The 23,978-nt window shown below is 43.4% G+C and overlaps 1 protein-coding gene across 3 annotated transcripts in view; it reads right to left on the reverse strand.

Moving 5' to 3' along the window:
• LOC139557440 (chemokine-like protein TAFA-1) overlaps positions 1-23,978 on the reverse strand; it is a 272,605-nt gene that overhangs the window by 20,351 nt on the left and 228,276 nt on the right. For all 3 annotated transcript variants that reach the window (XR_011671393.1, XR_011671392.1, XM_071372259.1), the window contains exon 4: positions 1,335-1,459. Coding sequence is in view for 1 of the 3 variants with exons in the window: in XM_071372259.1 (XP_071228360.1) it covers positions 1,335-1,459 (125 nt within the window). In the remaining 2 variants the exon portion in view is untranslated. The remainder of the gene's footprint in view (positions 1-1,334; positions 1,460-23,978) is intronic.

A 23,978-nucleotide genomic window follows, 5' to 3' on the forward strand; every position in this document is an offset into this window, starting at 1 on the left:
AGCACCGTCATAGGATGCCAACTTTCCAACAAGTCAGTTTGTCAAATGTCTGCCCTGCTAGAGCTGCCCCAGTCAACTGTAAGTGCTGTTATTGTGAAGTGGAAATGTCTAGGAGCAACAACGACTCAGCTGTGAAATGGTAGCCCACACAAGCTCACAAAACGGGACAGCCAAGTGCTGAAGTGTGTAGCGTGTAAAACTCATCTGATCACCATGCGCAGTGCTACGCGACGGCTGGAGTGGTGTAGAGCTCGCTGCCATTGGACTCTGGAGCAGTGGAAACACGTTCTCTGGAGTGATGAATCATGCTTCACCATCTGGCAGTCCGATGGACGAATCTGGGTTTGGCACATGCCAGGAGAACACTACCTGCCCCAATGCATAGTGCCAGGTTTAAAGTTTGGTGTAGGAGGAAAAATGGGGCTGTTTTTTATGGTTCGGGCTAGGCCGCTTAGTTAGGGAAATCTTAACGCTATAACATACAATGACATTCTAAACGATTCTGTGCTTCCAACTTTATGGCAACAGTTTGGGAAAGGCCCTGTCCTGTTTCAGAATGACAATGCTCCCGTGCACAAAGCGAGGTCCATACAGAAATTGTTTGTGGAGATCGTTGTGGAAGAACTTGACTGGCCTGCACAGAGCCCTGACCTCAACCCCATCGAACACCTTTGGGATGAATTGGAATGCCGACTGGGAGCCAGGCTTAATCACCCAACATCAGTGCCCGACCTCACTAATGCTTTTGTGGCTGAATGGAAGCAAGTCCACGCACCAATGTTCCAACATCTAGTGGAAAGCTTCCCCAGAAGAGTGGAGGCTGTTATAGCAGCAAAGGGGGGACCAACTCCATAGTAATGCCTATGATTTTGGAATGAGATGTTCGACGAGCAGGTGTCCAGATACTTTTGGTAATGTAGTGTATGTCATGTGTCTAGTGCATGCTTTATTTCTGTTTGAGTTTGAAAATCTATGTATTTTATATCAAATAACAGGAGACGATTACCCAAATTAGAATAATGGGACAGCAGATGACATCCTACCACAGTATATCAGTAGATGTACTAAATCATTTCCATCAGAAGTGTCTTGTCCAACTATGGTCACTCAGGTTCTAGTTACCGCCTGAGAGGTTGTTATTTTCTAAAGGTTGTAGTTAAGTGAGGCCTCCTCACCACGTCTCACTTAAATAACAGATTCACATAGCTTATCTATCAAAATCTATAGCCATTGTGAGAGTAACTTGTATGTGCTGTGTTCAGTGTGTGTGTGTGTGTGTTTGTGTGCATGTGAATGTGTGAGTGAGTGACTCTAGTGCCAGTGCAGAGTCTCACCCTTGTGGTCTTGATCTTGTTCCCAGAGGAGCACATCCATCCAGAGTTATCAGGCAGAGTCTTACACTCCTCTCCCTCCAGACAGGGCTCCATCTCACACCACCACTTCCCAATCACAATGGACGCTGCCGGCGGGAGAGAGACACATAGAGAGAGAAGGCTGAGTTCACCCTGTCATCACGCACAGATACAGTCACACACAATTAGGGTTGTTAAGCTACTGGTAGTTTACCATAGTTAAAATAATCTTCAGTAATTTGGGTAATTAACAGAAAATCTATGGCAATCTACAGTATCGTAACTTTGTTAATTTACACTTGAATATTTATTTTATTTTATTCATATATAGTATACATTTTTCTATCCTTGTCCATTTTGTCCTTGAGTTTCTAGTAGATAGACCATATCATTCAAGAGGAAATTACCTAATTAATGAAAAAAGCATCTAATCAACAACGGCATTATTTTCTCTTCCAACTATCAATGTTTTCACAACTGCCACCATTTTGACGCCAAAACATTGACGGAAAAAACATACTGACATAGTCAAATAAATAGTGTGTAAAAAATATACTGTATAGAAAGGATATTTCATGCTGAAACCCTCATACTAAAAACACCAATGGTATACACTAAGTTGATGGTTTACATACAGTACCAGTCAAAGGTTTGGACACATCTACTCATTTAAGGGTTTTTAAATGTATTTTTACTATTTTCTACATTGTAGAATAATAATGAAGACATCAACACTATGAAATAACATGACAGCTTTGCACACTTTTGGCATTCTCTCAACCCGCTTCATGAGGTAGTCACCTGGAATGCTTTCCCAACAGTCTTAACTTCTTGACGCACGGATCCCTTTAGCGGGATCATTTTCGTAATCAACCGCTGAATTGCAGAGCGCCAAATAAAAAAAAAATACTAAAAATATTTATAATCATGAAATCACAAGTGAAATATACCAAAACACAGCTTAGCTTGTTGTTAACTTCTTGTCAATAGGGGGGCACTGTTTTCACTTTGGAAAAAATCGTGCCCAAATTAAACTGCCTCGTACTCTATTCTAGATCGTACAATATGCATATTATTATTACTATTGGATAGAAAACACTCAAGTTTCTAAAACTGTTTGAATTATATCTGTGAGTAAAACAGAACTCATTTTGCAGCAAACTTCCAGATAGGAAGTGAAAAATCTGAAAACGAGGCTCTGTTTCAGGGCCTGCCTATTCAATTGCCTAATATTTATTGATATGCATGCACTTCATACGCCTTCCACTAGATGTCAACAGGCAGTGGAAGGTGGAATGGGGTGTCTAGCTTGATCTGAGGTCGAACAAGAGCTCTTGGAATGACGTGTCCAGAATTTCCTTTCTCTACCTAAGCACCTCCATATTATCTTATGATAAGCGTTCGGTATACACGGCTAATATCTCCGACTCTGTTTTTATTTGATACATATTAGAAAAACATCATAAAGTAGTTTTTTTCGACCGAGTTTCATCAGTTTATTGAACGTTTATTGGGACTTTTGGAGTTTTCCGTTCTTTGCGTCGAGAGAAACTGGGAACGTCATCAACATTGGCTAGCATTGTGGCACAATGATTTATCCTCGAGCTAGGACTCCTTGTACAAGATTCTGATGGAAGCTCAACAAAAGTAAGAACAATTTATGATGTTATTTTGTATTTCTGTGGAAAATGTTATTCCTATTCTCTGCCGTTTTGGCGGGCGCTGTCTTGCAATAACGCAAGCTGTTTGTTATGGGAAAGTTATTTTAAAAAATCTAACACGGCGGGTGCATTAAGAACCAGTGTATCTTTCATTTGCCATACAACAAGTATTTTTATGTAAAGTTTATGATGAGTTCTTTGGTCAGATTAGGTGAGTGTCCAAACTAGCTCCGGACATTCTGTTGAATCGATGCTACATATTCACAATGTATAACCACGGTTTGCAGCTCTAAATATGCACATTTTCGAACAAAACATAAGTGTATTGTATAACCTGATGGTTATCTGATGAAGTTGGTCAAGGTTAGTGATTCATTTTATATCTTTTGCTGGTTTTTGCAAATGCTATCTATGCGGTGAATAAATGCGGTTGTGTGTTTGGCTATTGTGGTAAGCTAATATAATGCTATATTGTGTTTTCGCTGTAAAATACTTAAAAAATCGGAAATATTGGATGTTTATCTTTCATTTGCTGTACACCATGTATTTTTCATAAATGTTTTATGATGAGTATTTAGGTATTTCACGTTGCTCTCTGTAATTATTCTGGCTCCTTTGGTGATATTTTTGATGGTAGCTGCAATGTAAAACTATGATTTATACCTCAAATATGCACATTTTCGAACAAAACATAAATTTATTTTATAACATGTTATAAGACTGTCATCTGATGAAGTTGTTTCTTGGTTAGTGACTAATTATATCTCTATTTGGTCGGTTTTGTGATAGCTACCTATGCGGTACAAACATGGTGAAAATATGCGGTTGAGTCTTTGGCTATTGTGGTTAGCTAATAGAAATACATATTGTGTTTTCGCTGTAAAACATTTTAAAAATCGGAAATGATGGCTGGATTCACAAGATGTTTATCTTTCATTTGCTGTATTGGACTTGTGATTTCATGATATTTATATGCTATTATTTACTTGTGGCGCTATGCTAGGCTATGCTAGTCAGCTTTTACTGATGAGGATGCTCCGGGATGGGTGTTAAGTAAAGGTTAATCCACCTATCCACCTTGAAAATATGCTTTACAGCGAAAGCAATCCAAGCGTTTGTGAGTTTATCAATCACTAGACAAAACAGCAAGAACAGCTAGTATCAAATTAGCTTGGTCACGAAAGTCAGAAAAGCAATAAAACTAATCGCTTACCTTTGATGATCTTCGGATGTTTTCACTCACGAGACTCCCAGTTACACAATAAATGTTATTTTTGTTCGATAAAGATTAGTTTTATAACCAAAAAACGCCATTTGGTTTGCGCGTTATGTTCAGAAAACCACAGGCTCGTTCCGATCCTGAAGGGCAGACGAAAATTCCAAAAAGTATCCGTAATGTTCGTAGAAACATGTCAAACGTTTTTTATAATCAATCCTCAGGTTGTTTTTAACATACATAATCGATAATATTTCAACCGGACGGTAAACTATTCAATACTACTATTCAATACTACAGAGAAAGATATATTTTGACAGTTTTGGAAACTTTAGAGTGTTTTCTATCCTAATCCGTCAATTATATGCATAAGACACGGCGGTTGGAACCAAAAATCTCAAATTTGGACTCATCAGACCAAAGGACAGATTTCCACCGGTCTAATGTCCATTGCTCGTGTTTCTTGGCCCAAGCAAGTCTCTTCTTATTATTGGTGTCCTTTAGTAGTGGTTTCTTTGCAGAAATTCAACCATGAAGGCCTGATTTTCGCAGTCTCCTCTGAACAGTTGATGTTGAGATGTGTCTGCTAATTGAACACTGTGAAGCATTTATTTGGGCTGCAATCTGAGGTGCAGTTAATTGCCGATTTCTGAGGCTGGTAACTCTAATGAACTTATCCTCTGCAGCAGAGGTAACTCTGGGTCTTCCTTTCCTGTGGCGGTCCTCATGAGAGCCAGTTTCATCATAGCACTTTATGTTTTTTGCAACTGCACTTGAAGAAACTTTCAAAGTTCTTGAAATGTTCCGCATTGACTGACCTTCATGTCTTAAAGTAATGATGGACTGTCATTTCTCTTTGCTTATTTGAGCTGTTCTTGCCATACTATGGACTTGGTCTTTTATCAAATAGGACTATCTTCTGTATACCACCTCTACCATGTCACAACACAACTGATTGGCTAAAACGCATTAAGAAGGAAAGAAATTCCACAAATTAACTTTTAACAAGGCACACCTGTTAATTGAAAGACATTCCAGGTGACTACCTCATGAAACTGGTTGAGAGAATGCCAAGAGTGTTTAAAGCTGTCATCAAGGCAAGGGGTAGCTACTTTGAAGAATCTCAAATATCAAATATATTTTGATTTATTTAACACTTTTTTGGTTACTACATGATTCCATATGTGTTATTTCGTAGTTTTGATGTCTTCACTATTATTCTCCAATGTAGAAAATAGTAAAATTATGAAAAACCCGGGAATGAGTAGATTTGTTCAAACTTTGACTGGTACTGTGTATAAAATCCTTGAAAGATACCAAAATTCTGGTAGTTTACTGGTAAACTTTGAAGGTATCCAGTAATAAACCTTCCCTTTGCAACCCTACACACAATATTGGCACACAGGCGCGGGCGCAGACACAAATACAATGAGGGAAAATACAGCCCTTCAATGTGGTGAAAAGGTCCTCAAGCGAACAGTCTGGTGATAAGACCCGTACATATTTCTAAATGATTGTTTTTTCATTCTTCCTCGCTCAGAGCATTTTGTACCGTTTCTGAAATGAAACTCACTGTTGACAATAATGTCTGCCCAAACAATGATTAATCATTATTTTGTTTTAATATAGCAACATTGCATGAAGAGGCAGTAATCTTATTTTTAATCAAAAGTAATTGCCTCTCATTAACATCTACAAAATACGTCCTCTAGCTATTAGACAAAACAAAACAAAGGTACTTTCTCATCTTCTCACTAAGATGTGTGCGTGTTTATGTGTGTGCTTTTGCCTGTACCTATTGTTGGTCTATTCAAACCTATATAATCAAACCTATAAAGTAAAGTATATACTTTGTGTCGTCCATGTGTCTTGATGCTTCTGTTCCCAGTCACAGATGTTTTTATATAGAACCTCTATTCCCATTGAAAGCAATGAGCCAGAGTATGTGTGGTATTTGTCCTGCATGAGCTTATTTTCTCCCATACAATTACTTGTACTATATGTACTTCAAGCTGCCAAGAAGGCATCATTATTCTCTCTTTAACTGGATAGGATTGGAAGGTTAAATGTCTGAGTCAAGATAGACATATTCGTTTTTCAAATTCACATCCTGTTTTACCTTTTTTGGTAAAGTTTTTCTTGCAGTCGGCGTAACCACAGTTACAGGGAAGCAAGTCTCTGTAAGCACGTTTTCACTTCTTATTATTAAAAAAACACAGGATACAGTGAAGTCCCTGTGCATCATTGTACACACTGTAGCAATATACAGATGGAGCGAGAACATGCTGAACTGTAGCCTACTCTCTCATACACTGAGAAGAACAGACTCATACAGTGACTGCATTGGCTTAATAGAGACTGCTCAGTGAAGTATTAGCAATCCCCAGGCTTACCATCCTTCGCTTTCCCTGAAGACAGCCTAACCGTGCTCTGAAGCTACCAGAGCTAGCAGAGCATTCACTTCCTTCCACGAATCAAACACACGTTGACCTCTATGCTCCCCCATGGCTGTTCACCACATAGAGTAATTAATTACCACACCCTCATCCATCATCATCTCTCTCTTTCTCTCTCTCTCTCGCTTAGCTTCACTGAATATGCATCCCATCTTAATGACACAGCAATACCATGTGTGATGGGAGGAAACATTATCTCACCTTGCAATCTATCACAGTCTTTCTGAGATGCTGTGATCTTTGTATTTTTTTCCATGTTATTCTGTGATCTCTGATGTTGTTAAGTCTAGATTCCTGGATATTCCAAAATGTGTACCGCACGGGTTGGTACTGGAACCTGTTCTCTTTACTATTTATATATATGTTAAACTGTTAATATTTATCTGTTGGCCAGGCTATGTTAGAGCTGCAATCTGACATTGTTACCTTACAGAAAGCCCTGGTTGATTTAAAACTTGTAATTAATGCGGGCTAGACTAAATACAGTTGAAGTCGAAAGTTTACATACACCTTAGCCAAATACATTTAAACTCAGTTTTTCACAATTCCTGACATTTAATCCTAGTAACGATTCCCTGTCTTAGGTCAGTTAGGATTACCACTTTATTTTAAGAATGTGAAATGTCAGAATAATAGTAGAGAGAATGATTTATTTCATATTTTATTTCTTTCATCACATTCCCAGTGGGTCAGAAGTTTACATACTCTCAATTAGTATTTGGTAGGATTGCCTTTAAATTGTTTAACTTGGGTCAAACGTTTTGGGTAGCCTTCCACAAGCTTCCCACAATAAGTTGGGTGAATTTTGGCCCATTCCTCCTGACAGAGCTGGTGTAACTGAGTCAGGTTTGTAGGCCTCCTTACTCGCACACACTTTTTCAGTTCTGCCCACAAATGTTCTATAGGATTGAGGTCAGGGCTGTGTGATGGCAACTCCAATGCCTTGACTTTGTTGTCCTTAAGCCATTTTGCCACAACTTTGGAAGTATGCTTGCGATCATTGTCCATTTGGAAGACCCATTTGTGACCAAGCTTTAACTTCCTGACTGATGTCTTGAGATGTTGCTTCAATGTATCCACATCATTTTCCTGCCTCATGATGCCATCTATTTTGTGAAGTGCACCAGTCCCTCCTGCAGCAAAGCACCCCCACAACATGATGCTGCCACCACCATGCTTCACGGTTGGGATGGTGTTCTTTCGGCTTGCAAGCCTCCCCCTTTTTCCCACAAACATAACAATGGTCATTATGGCCAAACAGTTATATTTTTGTTTCATCAGACCAGAGGACATTTCTCCAAAAAGTACGATCTTTGTCCCCATGTGCAGTTGCAAACCATAGTCTGGCTCTTTTGGGCGGTTTCGGAGCAGTGGCTTCTTCCTTGCTGAGCAGCCTTTCAGGTTATGTCGATATAGGACTCGTTTTACTGTGGATATAGATACCTTTGTACCTGTTTCCTCCAGCATCTTCACAAGCTCGTTTGCTGATGTTGTTCTGGGATTGAGTTGCACTTTTCGCACCAAAGTACGATCATCTCTAGGAGACAGAACGCGTCTCCTTCCTGAGCGGTATGACGGCTGCGTGGTCCCATGGTGTTTATACTTGCGTACATTTGTTTGTACAGATGAACGTGGCACCTTCAGGCATTTGGAAATTGCTCCCAAGGATGAACCAGACTTGTGGAGGTCTACAATTTTTTTTCTGAGGTCTTGGCTGATTTCTTTTGATTTTCCCATGATGTCAAGCAAAGAGGCACTGAGTTTGAAGGTAGGCCTTGAAATACATCCACAGGTACACTACCAATTGACTCAAATTATGTCAATTAGCTTATCAGAAGCTTCTAAAGCCATGACATTTTCTGGAATTGTCCAAGCTGTTTCAAGGCACAGTCAACTTAGTGTATGTAAACTTCTGACCCACTGGAATTGTGATACAGTGAATTAGTGAAATAATCTGCCTGTAAACAATTGTTAGAAAAATCACTTGTGTCATGCACAAAGTAGATGTCCTAACCGACCTGCCAAAACTATAGTTTGTTAACAAGAAATTTGTGGAGTGGTTGAGAAACAAGTTTTAATGACTCCAACCTAAGTGTATGTAAACTTCCGACTTCAACTGTGCATGTTGTTCTCTAGTTCTCAGAAGAATGTTTCAGATGGACTACATATTTATTCATTGAATGGTTCTCTCATTGATCAGGTTCCCGCCTACAAATATCTGGGCATTTGGATTGACAAAACATATGGTTGAGCTAGTTAAAAATATCCCCATTTTTAGAAATAGATCTTGCCTCTCCCTAAATAGCCAGAAAGCAGATTGTACAGTCAACTTTCCTGCCAGTTCTTGATTATGGTGAGACCATTTACCAGATTGTAGCAGCCACTACTCTTAAACCTTTGGATGCCGTCTATCATAGCACCATTCGTTTAATCTCTGGTGACAGTTGTAATACTCACCACGTATCCTGTATCAAAAGGTTTGCTGGTCATCATTAAAGTCCCATAGATCAATTCATTACGGTACTCCCTTTTTGTTTGCAAAGCCCTACTACAACTTACCTAACTTCATTGCTAACGTATAAAAGAATGAGCTACCAAACCCGCTCGCAGGATTGATTTACTTTTGAGGTCCCTCTGGTCTCGACCAATTCCTCCTTTAGTTTCAGTGAATCACATTGTTGGAATAACTTACAAAATTCCTTGCATCTTGATTCCCTGGTGCCACTAGGGCAGTTTAGGACTCTGGTGTTGAATGAATTCATTGAGGAGTGCCGTTGCTTCGATTGATTGTAGTGGTTTATTTGTTGAAATTGTGGTGTTGAGGTTGTGCCTTGTGGTTATTTTTCTTTTCTTGTTTTAATTGTAATGTAAATTGTTCTTCCTATTGTGAGAATACCATTGGGAACGAGACCCTGGTCTCAATTGGGCTACCCTGAATAAATACAAGTTAATAAAATAATTAAATTAATTAGTTTAACCAGGACTTACCTGGACAAACACCATCGTAATTTTTTTTTAAGTCTGGTGCTCCAGGCGACATGTCTGATAATTTTCAACAATTGATACTCTGCCACTTCATGTGCTGCAATGAACATGTTTTCCATTAAGCTACTTTTTTTGCTCTGACCAGAAAAACCTGGAAACTTGTTTTTCATTATACGAGCAGCGAGAAGGATTTATATTGAACACTTTGAATGCAGAATCCTCTCTAAATTGAAAATGGTAAAGTAATACCTGCAAAGTAAAAATCAATCCTTTGGAATGGAAAAGAGAGCGAGACAGAAGGAGAAAGGAGAAAGGAGAGGGGGAGAGAGAGAGAGAGAGAGAGAGAGAGAGAGAGAGAGAGAGAGAGAGAGAGAGAGAGGGGGCGAGAGAGCTGAGATTAAAACGCTGCCTCACCAGAGGGGTTGAAAGATGAGCTGTAGTTTGCATGACAGCAGAATGGTATTTACTATACTCCACGCCACACTGACTTCTCCTTACACTGTGTGCTGCAACATATGCACTGTCTACGTGTGCGTTAGTCATTTCTATAGGGCCAGCCAATTGTATATGCCTGTCAAACATCTCTCAGGGACACTAACCCCCTGCCCTCATTATAAGCAGCATATGGCTTTCCGTGCAAGGGAATTAAATAGTCCAGAGTATCATGTCTACAGCAGTAATAATACAGACAAGATGTACACTACATGACCAAAAGTATGTGGACACCCGCTTGTCAAACATCTCATTCCAAAATCATGGGCAATAATATGGAGTTGGTCCCCCCTTGCTGCTATAACAGACTCCACTTTTCTGGGAAGGTTTTCTGCTAGATGTTGGAACATTGCTGCGGGGACTTGCTTCCATTCAGCCACAAGAGCATTAGTGAGGTTGGGCACTGATGTTGGGCAATTAGGCCTGGCTCGCAGTCGGCATTCCAATTCATCCCAAAGGTATTCGATGGGGTTGAGGTCAGGGCTCTGTGGCCAGTCAAGTTCTTCCACACCGATCTCGACAAACCATTTCTGTATGGACCTTGATTTGTGCATGGGGACATTGTCATGCTGAAACAGCAAAGGGCCTTCCCCAAACTGTTGCTACAAAGTTGGAAGCACAGATTCGTCTAGAATGTCATTGCATGTTGTAGCGTTAAGATTTCCCTTCACTGGAACTTAGGGGCCTAGCCCGATCCATGAAAAACAGCCCCAGACCATTATTCCTCCTCCACCAAACTTTACAGTTGGCACTATGCATTCGGGCAGGTAGTGTTCTCCTGGCATCCGCCAAACCCAGATTCGTCCATTGGACTACCAGATGGTGAAGTGTGATTCATCACTCTAGAGAATGCATTTCCACTGCTCCAGAGTCCAATGGCGGCGAGCTTTACACACATGAAACTCCCGATGAATAGTTATTGTACTGACATTGCTTCCAAAGGCAGAATGGAACTCGGTAGTGAGTGTTGCAACAAAGGCAGACCATTTATACTCACTTCAGCACTCGGTGGTGCCATTCTGTGAGCGTGTGTGGCCTACCACTTCACGGCTGAGCCACTGTTGCTCCTAGACATTTCCACTTCACAATAACAGCACTTCCAGTTGACCGGGGCAGCTTTAGCAAGGCAGAAATTTGACGAACTGACTTGTTAGAAAGGTGGCATCCTATGTCAGTGCCACGTTGAAAGTCACAGAGCTCTTCAGTAAGGCCATTCTACTGCCAATGTTTGTCTATGGAGATTGCATGGATGTGTGCTCGATTTTATACACCTGTCAGCAACAGGTGTGGCTGAAATAGCCGAATCTACTAATTTGAAGGGGTATCCACATACTTTTGCATATATTGTGTAAATTGGTAAGACAGTGGCAAACAGCAGCAGACTTCTTCATCTCAATCATAAGATCATCATCGTAAAAAGCCAAACTGACATCCCAACTTAAATAGCAGGCCTTAACTTGGCAGCCCTTTCTGTGTGATCCAGTACATGTAGGGAGTCAGAGATCCACAGGGGCTGAAGGAGAGACTCAGGGTTAATGTAGAGCTCCAGATCTTCTGAATACAGGCCAGGATATCTCTTTCTCAGTGACCTTGGCTGCTGGGAAAGTGCCATTCTATGGGCTAGGATCCATTCCTCACTCCCCAGTGGCCCATTCCACCCCTACTGTACTTCCCCCTTTCCCACCACCGACACAAAAGTCACAACCACAGCTCCTCCTGTTTCCTCCTCTTCCGAACAGTATGAAGGGGATGTGGATTACCAGAGCAGGACTGGTCATCACAAACATGGTCTGTCTGTCCGTCCGTCTGTCTGTCACACTATTGGCAGAACCATGATGGATAAAGTACTGTATGACAGATTTATCATATGTTATTCCACCTTTACCTGTAGAGGTTAACCTCATGGAGATAACAAATATTTTTCTAGTGAGTTGTGGTACAGACGAAGCAGCACGGCCAACAGTATTACATGTCATTACAAACACTAATCTTTCCCTTGTCACTCAACAATCATCCTGTCACGAGGTTTGACATTAACGTTAATGGACAAACATATGAAAGTGGGGTCTGGAATCGATTGAAAATATGACATGACAGACCTTGTGCATATTACGGTCCTCTGCTCAGTTGGTATAGCATGGTGCTTGCACCTCCAGGGTTGTGGGTTCAATTCCTGGGGCCAACCATATGTGAAATGTATGCATGCGTGACTCTAAGTCACTTTGGATAGAAGCGTCGGCTAAATGGCTTATATTATTTGTCCGTCAAATACACAGTGGGGTAGTTACAGTATATGATAGATACATTGAACCAGATATGTCTGCCAGGTAACATGATGTTTGAACACCATGACAGAGGAGAGTCTGTCAAGGTGTTCAAAGAGACATGCCCTCGTTATACAGACACATGTCTGACAGTTCGATGAATAGCAAATGGTTTTTAACATCAGAACAGCCTTAGAATGGTTGACTGGGCTTAAATTAATCAAGGCAAAATGGATGGTTTTCCAATAGCTTTGGTGGCCCTCAGTGTCTTCCTCCTACGCCACTCAAATCGATCGCCTTGGGTCGGGATCAAGAGTGGAAAGCAATTAGGGTTTACATTTTCATGCTTTTCTGCAGGTGTTAATTTACAGTTTGGGGGCATGGATCAATGGCTCACACTGGATAACAGTGAACTCTCCCAACCTCCCTCTGCTTCTCTCTATTACCCCTCTGTCCCTCCAGTGCCCCTCTGTCTGGCACCATGTCTCTCCAGCCTCTTATAGCCAGCAACACTCTCCCACTCTCCAATCAATCTACCTCAGTCAGAGTCTGTCTCTGACCCATCAATCACATATTTCAATATTAATCAGTCATGAGTCCTCTCTCACCAGACCAGTAACAAAAACAACAAACTGGGCAAACTAAGCTAAGAACATGGGGACTTAACACCTCCCTCTGCAACTGGATCCAGGACATCCTGAAGGGTTGCCCCCAGGTGGTAAGGGTAGGCAACAAAACATCTGCCATGCTGATCCTCAACACTGGGGCCCCCCAGGGGTGCGTGCTTAGTCCCCTCCTGTACTCCCTGTTCACCCACTCCAACACCATCATTAAGTTTGCTGACGACATAACAGTGGTAGGCCTAATCACCGACAGCGATGAGACTTCCTATAGGGAGGAGGTCATAGACCTTGCAGTGTGGTACAAGGACAACAACCTCTCCCTCAATGTGAGGAAGACAAAGGAGCTGATTGTGGACTACAGGAAAAGGAGGGCCGAATAGGCCCCCATTAACATTGACGGAGCTGTAGTGGAGCTGGTTGAGAGTTTCAAGTTCCTTGGTGTCCACATCACCAACAAGACAGTTGTGAAAAGGGCACGACAATGCCTTTTCCCCCTCAGGAGACTTGCGTCTCGAAATCCTTAAAAAGTTCTACAGCTGCACCATCAAGAGCATCCCGACCGGTTGCATCACCGCCTGGTATAGCAACTGCTCAGCATCAGATCGTAAGGTGCTACAGAGGGTAGTCCGTACGGCCCAGCACATCACTGCGGCCAACCTTCCTGTCTCGTTATTGTTATTTAATTGTGTTACTTTTTGTTCGATTTTTACTTTAGTTAATTTAGTAAATATTTTCTTAAGTCTATTTCTTGAACTACATTGTTGGTTAAGGGCTTGTAAGTAAGCATTTCACGGTAAGGTCTACAACTGTTGTATTCGGCGCAAGTGACAAATAATTTGTCATTTGATTTGATTTGATGAGCTGATTGATCAAATGAAGAGGCTCGGTTAGTCCTTACACAGGGAAATGAGCCTGGCTGTAATCCCAGGGAGACTGGCCAGTGTGTAATGGCAGTAATAAGGCTGGCGAAGGTCAACAGAGCTGGAATAATAAAGCCAGTATGTAATTATGGAGTGGCCGAGACAGAGACCTCAGATCTGAGGTCGGTTTCACAGGCCATTATTCTATATTAATCGCTGCTCTTCACAGTACCAGATTGGCTCTTGATTAGCTAGCTATTCAGACACTATCTTTTGGCATCTCAATCATTATATTGCCAACATGGTACAATCGTAATGACCACCTTGGGACCACAGCCTGTATTTGTGGAATGCAACAAGTGTGTATTTGTGTGTGTACTGTGTCTAGGAGTGTTTCTACGAGTTATTCGTCTTGAAGTGTGCTCGAGTGGTTGTTGGAAAACTGTATTTCTTCTGATGAAAGACTCTTTGAATTGTCCATTACTTGTCAATTCTAACAATGGCTCTTGCAAAAAAGGAATGTTGAGAATGGATAGAACTTCAAAGTGTTCAGAAGTGAATGAGTCATTGTGGATGTGTGAGGAGCGCAGAACACATAAAGAATAGCCCTGACTGTCTGAATGTCTCCTGCCCCTAGTGAGGAACACGTTAGTTGAAAGGTCAAGTGTCTAATGATGTCCTCTATGGTGGAAGATGCGACAAAGTTAGAGGAAGTTAGCTAGTGTATCGGGTTCTGGTCTATAATCTCAAACTTAACAAAAAAAACACCCTCTGACTCATATGCAGCCTTTATTGTTTGTTTCGATTTTAACTCTGCTCATGTCGGGCGGTCATGCAGCGAGAGAGGAGGCATTTTTTCCGGATGCTACAGCACTGTGCTCCTGACCTTACTCCGGGGCTGTATCAGCACCAGGTTCAGGCCTTGCAGGTTTGCTCTTCACAGGTGGATATATACAGTGCTTCAGAAAATATTCACACATCTTGATTTTTCCACATTTAGTTGTGTTACAAAGTGGGATTTAATTGTAATTTTTTTGTCAATGGTCTACAAAAAATACTCCAATGTCAAAGTGGAAGAATTATATATTTTATTATTGATTTTATATACAGTGCATTCGAAAGTATTCAGACCCGTTGACGTTTTCTACATTTCTTTCCGTTACAGCCTTATTCTAAAATAAAATATTCTACACACAATACCCCATAATGACAAAACAAAACATTTTTTCCCCCTCTATCCTTGCTAGTCTCCCAATCCCTGCCACTGAAAAACATATCCACAGCATGATGCTGCCACCACCATTGTTCAGGGTAAGGATGGTGCCAGGTTTCCTCCAGATGTGACGCTTGGCATTCAGGCCAAAGAATTCAATCTTGGTTTAAAAAAAACTGAGAATCTTGTTTCTTTAGGTGCCTTTTGGCAAACTCCAAGTGGGCTGTCATGTGCCTTTTACTGAGGAGTGGCTCTACGATAAAGGCCTGATTGGTGGAGTGCTGCAGTGATGGTTGTCCTTCTGGAAGGTTCTCCCATCTCCACAGAGGAACTCTGAAGCTCTGTCAGAGTGGCGATTGGGTTCTTCGTCACCTCCCTGACCAAAGCCCTTCTCCACCGATTGCTCAGTTTGGCCAGGCGGCCAGCTCTAGGAAGAGTCTTGGTGGTTCCAAACTTCTTCTATTTATGAATGATGGAGGCCACTTGGGGACCTTCAATGCTGCAGAAATCTTTTGGTACCCTTCCCGAGTTCTGTGCCTCGACACAATCCTGTTTCAGAGCTCTACGGACAATTCTTTCGACCTCATGGCTTGGACTTTGCTCAGACATGCACTGTCAACTGTGGGACCTTATATAGACAGTTGTGTGCCTTTCCAAATCATGTCCAATCAATTAAATTTACCACAGGTGAACTCCAATCAAGTTGTAGAAACATCTCAAGGGTGATCAATGGAAACAAGATGCACCTGAGTATACAGGTAACGAGTTCAAACAGGTGCAGTTAATACAGGTAATGAGTGGAGAACAGGAGGGCGTCTTAAAGAAAAACTAACAGGTCTGTGAGAGCCGGAAATCTTACTGGTTGGTAGGTGATCAAATACTTATGTCATGCAATAAAATGCAAATTAATTACTTATAAATCATACAATGTGATTTTCTTGATTTTTGTTTTAGATTCCGTCTCTCACAGTTGAAGTGTACCTATGATAAAAATTACAGACCTCTACATGCTTTGTAAGTAGGAAAACCTGCAAAATCGGCAGTGTGTCAAATACTTGTTCTCCCCACTGTATATATATAAACAGTGCATGTCTGAGAAAAAACCAAGCCATGAGGTTGAAAGAATTGTCCGTAGAGCTCCGAAACAGGATTGTGTTGAGGCACAGAACTCCTGATTAGATAAGTATTCAACCCCCTGAGTCAATGTTATAATCACCTTTGGCAGCGATTAGTCTTTTGTGGTACGTCTCTAAACACCTGGATTTGGCCATTATTCTTTTTAAACTCTTCAAGCTCTGTCAAGTTGGTTGTTGATCAATGTTAGACAGCCACTTTCAAAACAATTTAAGTCAAAACTGTAACAAAGCCACTCAAACTATTCTGTACAGGCTTCCTTCTTTTCACTCTGACATTTAGGTTAGTATTGTGGAGTAACTACAATGTTGTTGATCCATCCTCAGTTTTCTCCTATCACAGCCATTAAACTCTGTAACTGTTTTAAAATCACCATGGACCTCATGGTGAAATCCTTGAGCGGTTTCCTTCCTCTACGGCAACTGAGAGTTAGGAAGGACGCCTGTATCTTTGTAGTGACTGGGTGTATTGATACACCATCCATATTTGGTGTCTGTTTTTTTAGGTGCTCTTCTTTGCAAGGCATTGGAAAACCTCCCTGGTCTTTGTGGTTGAATCTGCACTTGAAAAATCACTACTTGACTGAGGGACCTTACAGATAATTGTATGTGTGGGGTTTTGAGATGGGGTAGTCATTCAAAAATCATGTTAACCACTATTATTGCACACAGAGTGAGGTCATGCAACTTATGTGACTTGTTAAGCACATTTTTACTCCTGAACTTATTTTGGGTTACCATAACAAAGGGGTTGAATACTTACTTATTGACTCAAGTAATTTCAGCATTTCATTTTTAATTAATTTGTAAAACATTCAAAATACTAAATTCCAGTTTGACATTATGGGGTATTATGTGTAGATCCGTGAAATACATTTCAATTTTGTCAATTTTAAATTCAGGCTGTAAAACAGCAAATTGGGAAAAAGTCAAGGGGTGAGAATACTTTCTCAAAGCAAGAAGTGAGTGAACCATACTGGGAAGGACAGAGGTCTTCCAATAAGTGGATTTTATGTTCATTTTGTGTGACTTTCTTTAGATGTCATAGGATTTAGACTTTGCACTGTCAACTTTGAGGCAAGGTAATCATGGAAAGCCAGGCCTGCTTTAATTCATCCACACAGACACACAGACAGCACAAGTGTGTGTGTAAAGAATAGATGTCATCTGAATGGTCTCAGCAGTGTGTTCCATGTACAGCACACGTGTTATAGAAAAAGACCAGATGTTTTAAATGCAACGTGACAGATTTATTACTGCACTTCAGGATGATACTACTGCATTGTATTTTGAAATATGTAGCACGTCACATCTCCAGATATAATTAAGAGTTTTCTCTTTGAAACATAGATATTACTAATCATGTCAATGGCCTTGCGTACAGTATGTATGGAAAGACAATGTCTTTTGAAGGGCCTTATCAAACTACGCTGTTTATTCTGAGTGCTTTGATATTCTGTAGCTGGCTTCATTCAGATAGTTTCTTTGATCAGCAGAGTGTGTGGATGATCAGGTATCTCTTTCTACCCTTGAAGAAGCTTGCGTTCATGTGTGCTTTCCCCCCGTACGTTTCTCAAATGTACCATGTCAACCTGTCATGCTCAGCAATACCCGCCTGCAGCCAAACAGGAGAGTTCATTCCCCATCAGTGGCTAGCACCACGCTTAATATGCTCAAGAGGGAAAATAAATGTGTGTGTGTGATGCATGTGTGTGTATGAGAGAACGTGTGTGTGTGTGTTTTGCTAATGTTAAGAGATCATCACTGATAGACACACACATACTATGTATATTCTATGTGGCAGAGGGGGTGCAAACAGCCTTTGTCTGTGTGTGTGTGTGTGTGTGTGTGTGTGTGTGTGCACCTGCTGTCACGCTGGTATAACTGATTCGGGTGAGACACAGGAATTCGTAATAGGGGTTTTTATTGACCTAAATTACGGCATGCCATGTAAAGGCACTGGGACGAAGACCAAACACGTAACAAAACACAGGGTAGAAACCCAAAACAAAAGAGCGAGGAGTACCTCAAATAAATAACACACGCGCACAATGATTAACCCACGGGACGAGACCCGTAATCATCTGCGCAATCCACAATGACACGAAAGCCAAAACACACAGCGCAACAACACCGGCCTCGAGGACAATCACAGGAACGCAGTGCGGGTCGATCAGGACCAGATGCAGCTGCCGGAGTTGCGTCCTCATTGGACAAACCAGTAGCAGTGGCGACAGACCGGTTGTGGCGGTGTCGGACGGGCCAGTTGTAGCTGCTGAAGAGGCGGTGTCGGATGGACCCGTTGTGGTGACTTTGGACGACCCAGTTGCAGCTGCCGAAGTTGCGGCGGAGCCGGACGGACCAGTCACAGCGTCGTCGGATGGGCCATTCCCTCTTTCTCCCTTAATGGTCCATTATTCTGTCACGTTGGTATAAAGGGATCGGGAGACAGATGCAGGAGTGCGTAATATGTTTTTTTATTGACCCAAATTACAGCGTGCCATGTAAAGGCACGGGAACGAAGACCAAACAAACACGTAACAAAACACAGGGTAGAAACCCTAACAAAAGAGCGAGGAGTACCTCAAATAAATAACACACGCGCACAATGATTAACCCACGGGACGAGACCCGTAATCATCTGCGCAATCCACAAGGGCACGAAAGCCAAAACACAGCACAGGTACTCACACGCACCAACAGACATTGTAACAATAATCAACAGCCCAATGGAAACCAAAGGGCACACTTATACATCTACTAATCAGTGGGAATAGGGGACAGGTGTGCGTAATTAAAGTTCCAGAGGGATCCATGACACATGTGTGCAGAAAGTGTGTGTACAGTGCTTGTGCACTTGCATATCTCACAGCAGGATAAAGGCAGCGGTGCAGTGACAGCGTCTAATCTGAGCGTATTTGATTGGCCTTGCATGGGCTGTGAGAAATAAGCCGCAGCGTTTGACTTGTTAAAAGGGATGTTCCTAACTAAGAGTCTTGTTGGCCCTGACATAACTGGGACGTAGTTCTCTTTGTCAATGCTAATAATCAATTCACATGCTGGGAAAAGCTGACAGCACTCCCCCAATGACTGTGTTTGGCGCCAGCCTCCAACACAAGCACCACATTCCCATGCATTAATACATAACCCAATCAGTTACCAATCCCAGAGGAAGCATCACACACAGATACTGATCCCTAATATCTACAAAGGAGTAAACATTACATATAAAACAATGTCATTGGATCTGTTTTATCTTCATGCAGTCCCTTTTCTCTGTTAAGGGGTTTAATGGTTTGATTGTTTGATGCTAATGACAGTTAATACACCCAGGATTCTGTCTGAAAGACTTTATCTGATGAAAGAAGGGTACGTCTTGCCACTTATACAGTACAGGACTTGGTGCATGTGAAGGGCAGCTTAGTATGTGTGTGCGTGCGTGTCTGTGTTCATGTGTGTATTTGTGTGTGGTTGTGTCCAATGTATGTGTGTATGTGTATGGAATAGTCACGGCAGGTATCCCCTTGAGGGCGAAATGAGCCAGTCTGGGTGGCAGCATCATCTCTCATCACTGATTAAGCATTAATAACGGGAGACCTGGGGATGAGTTCAATCTTTTTAGCCAGGCTAGTGCACCCCTTCACACCGCTGAGGGGACAGTCACAGAACACTGACTACACAGGTCTATAAACCCTCACAGAGTTGAACAGGGGCCCACAGAACCACACAAACAACAGACAACACACTCTCTCTCTCTCTCTCTCTCTCTCTCTCTCTCTCTCTCTCTCTCTCTCTCTCTCTCTCTCTCTCTCTCTCTCTCTCTCTCTCTCTCTCTCCCTCTCTCTCTCTCTCTCTCTCTCTCTCTCTCTCTCTCTCTCTCTCTCTCTCTCTCTCTCTCTCTCTCTCTCTCTCTCTCTCTCTCTCTCTCTCTCTCTCTCTCTCTTTCCTTCTGTGGTGCTCACTGCTGGAACTTTGCTGCTCAGTGACTTGTCATTTCCATTTCATCCCCACTCTCTTTATAATAGGTTGCTAATCAATACAGTAACAGGTACAGGGATTCTTCCCTCACTGCAGGAGCCAGGAGCACGGAGGCATGAAGTGTGAACATCTCCCAACCCTCCCTCCCTCCTCTCCATCCTCTCCACTATCCCTTCCCAACCACCTCCCTCCCTCCTCTCCATCCTCTCCACTATCCCTTCCCCACCACCTCACTCCCCATCCTCTCCATCCTCTCCTATCTATTCATTCTCCCTTTCCCACCACCTCACTCCGCATCCTGTCCATCCTCTCCTATCTATTCATTCTCCCTTTCCCACCACCTCACTCCCCATCCTGTCCATCCTCTCCTATCTATTCATTCTCCCTTCCCCACCACCTCACTCCCCATCCTCTCCATCCTCTCCTATCTATTCATTCTCCCTTTCCCACCACCTCACTCCGCATCCTGTCCATCCTCTCCTATCTATTCATTCTCCCTTTCCCACCACCTCACTCCCCATCCTGTCCATCCTCTCCTATCTATTCATTCTCCCTTCCCCACCACCTCACTCCCCATCCTCTCCATCCTCTCCTATCTATTCATTCTCCCTTCCCCACCACCTCACTCCGCATCCTGTCCATCCTCTCCTATCTATTCATTCTCACTTCCCCACCACCTCACTCCCCATTCTCTCCTATCTATTAATTCTCCCTTCCCCGCCACCTCACTCCCCATCCTGTCCATCCTCTCCTATCTATTCATTCTCCCTTCCCCACCACCTCACTCCCCATCCTGTCCAACCTCTCCTATCTATTCATTCTCCCTTCCCCACCACCTCACTCCCCATCCTGTCCATCCTCTCCTATCTATTCATTCTCCCTTTCCCACCACCTCACTCCCCATCCTGTCCATCCTCTCCTATCTATTCATTCTCCCTTCCCCACCACCTCACTCCCCATCCTGTCCATCCTCTCCTATCTATTCATTCTCCCTTCCCCACCACCTCACTCCGCATCCTGTCCATCCTCTCCTATCTATTCATTCTCCCTTCCCCACCACCTCACTCCCCATCCTGTCCATCCTCTCCTATCTATTCATTCTCCCTTCCCCACCACCTCACTCCCCATCCTCTCCTATCTATTCATTCTCCCTTCCCCACCACCTCACTCCCCATCCTGTCCATCCTCTCCTATCTATTCATTCTCCCTTTCCCACCACCTCACTCCCCATCCTGTCCATCCTCTCCTATCTATTCATTCTCCCTTCCCCACCACCTCACTCCCCATCCTCTCCTATCTATTCATTCTCCCTTCCCCACCACCTCACTCCCCATCCTGTCCATCCTCTCCTATCTATTCATTCTCCCTTCCCCACCACCTCACTCCCCATCCTGTCCATCCTCTCCTATCTATTCATTCTCCCTTCCCCACCACCTCACTCCCCATCCTGTCCATCCTCTCCTATCTATTCATTCTCCCTTTCCCACCACCTCACTCCCCATCCTGTCCATCCTCTCCTATCTATTCATTCTCCCTTTCCCACCACCTCACTCCGCATCCTCTCCTATCTATTCATTCTCCCTTTCCCACCACCTCACTCCCCATCCTCTCCTATCTATCTATTCATTCTCCCTTCCCCACCACCTCACTCCGCATCCTGTCCATCCTCTCCTATCTATTCATTCTCCCTTTCCCACCACCTCACTCCCCATCCTGTCCATCCTCTCCTATCTATTCATTCTCCCTTTCCCACCACCTCACTCCGCATCCTCTCCTATCTATTCATTCTCCCTTTCCCACCACCTCACTCCCCATCCTCTCCTATCTATCTATTCATTCTCCCTTCCCCACCACCTCACTCCCCATCCTGTCCATCCTCTCCTATCTATTCATTCTCCCTTCCCCACCACCTCACTCCGCATCCTCTCCTATCTATTCATTCTCCCTTTCCCACCACCTCACTCCCCATCCTCTCCTATCTATCTATTCATTCTCCCTTCCCCACCACCTCACTCCCCATCCTGTCCATCCTCTCCTATCTATTCATTCTCCCTTCCCCACCACCTCACTCCGCATCCTGTCCATCCTCTCCTATCTATTCATTCTCCCTTCCCCACCACCTCACTCCCCATCCTGTCCATCCTCTCCTATCTATTCATTCTCCCTTCCCCACCACCTCACTCCGCATCCTGTCCATCCTCTCCTATCTATTCATTCTCCCTTCCCCACCACCTCACTCCGCATCCTGTCCATCCTCTCCTATCTATTCATTCTCACTTCCCCACCACCTCACTCCCCATTCTCTCCTATCTATTAATTCTCCCTTCCCCGCCACCTCACTCCCCATCCTGTCCATCCTCTCCTATCTATTCATTCTCCCTTCCCCACCACCTCACTCCCCATCCTGTCCAACCTCTCCTATCTATTCATTCTCCCTTCCCCACCACCTCACTCCCCATCCTGTCCATCCTCTCCTATCTATTCATTCTCCCTTTCCCACCACCTCACTCCCCATCCTGTCCATCCTCTCCTATCTATTCATTCTCCCTTCCCCACCACCTCACTCCCCATCCTGTCCATCCTCTCCTATCTATTCATTCTCCCTTCCCCACCACCTCACTCCGCATCCTGTCCATCCTCTCCTATCTATTCATTCTCCCTTCCCCACCACCTCACTCCCCATCCTGTCCATCCTCTCCTATCTATTCATTCTCCCTTCCCCACCACCTCACTCCCCATCCTCTCCTATCTATTCATTCTCCCTTCCCCACCACCTCACTCCCCATCCTGTCCATCCTCTCCTATCTATTCATTCTCCCTTTCCCACCACCTCACTCCCCATCCTGTCCATCCTCTCCTATCTATTCATTCTCCCTTCCCCACCACCTCACTCCCCATTCTCTCCTATCTATTCATTCTCCCTTCCCCACCACCTCACTCCCCATCCTCTCCTATCTATTCATTCTCCCTTCCCCACCACCTCACTCCCCATCCTGTCCATCCTCTCCTATCTATTCATTCTCCCTTTCCCACCACCTCACTCCCCATCCTGTCCATCCTCTCCTATCTATTCATTCTCCCTTCCCCACCACCTCACTCCCCATCCTCTCCTATCTATTCATTCTCCCTTCCCCACCACCTCACTCCCCATCCTGTCCATCCTCTCCTATCTATTCATTCTCCCTTCCCCACCACCTCACTCCACATCCTGTCCATCCTCTCCTATCTATTCATTCTCCCTTCCCCACCACCTCACTCCCCATCCTGTCCATCCTCTCCTATCTATTCATTCTCCCTTTCCCACCACCTCACTCCCCATCCTGTCCATCCTCTCCTATCTATTCATTCTCCCTTTCCCACCACCTCACTCCGCATCCTCTCCTATCTATTCATTCTCCCTTTCCCACCACCTCACTCCCCATCCTCTCCTATCTATCTATTCATTCTCCCTTCCCCACCACCTCACTCCCCATCCTGTCCATCCTCTCCTATCTATTCATTCTCCCTTCCCCACCACCTCACTCCGCATCCTCTCCTATCTATTCATTCTCCCTTTCCCACCACCTCACTCCCCATCCTCTCCTATCTATCTATTCATTCTCCCTTCCCACCTCACTCCCCATCCTGTCCATCCTCTCCTATCTATTCATTCTCCCTTCCCCACCACCTCACTCCGCATCCTGTCCATCCTCTCCTATCTATTCATTCTCCCTTCCCCACCACCTCACTCCCCATCCTGTCCATC

This window comes from Salvelinus alpinus, chromosome 2, assembly GCF_045679555.1.
Source record: "Salvelinus alpinus chromosome 2, SLU_Salpinus.1, whole genome shotgun sequence".
NCBI classification, from domain to species: domain Eukaryota; kingdom Metazoa; phylum Chordata; class Actinopteri; order Salmoniformes; family Salmonidae; genus Salvelinus; species Salvelinus alpinus.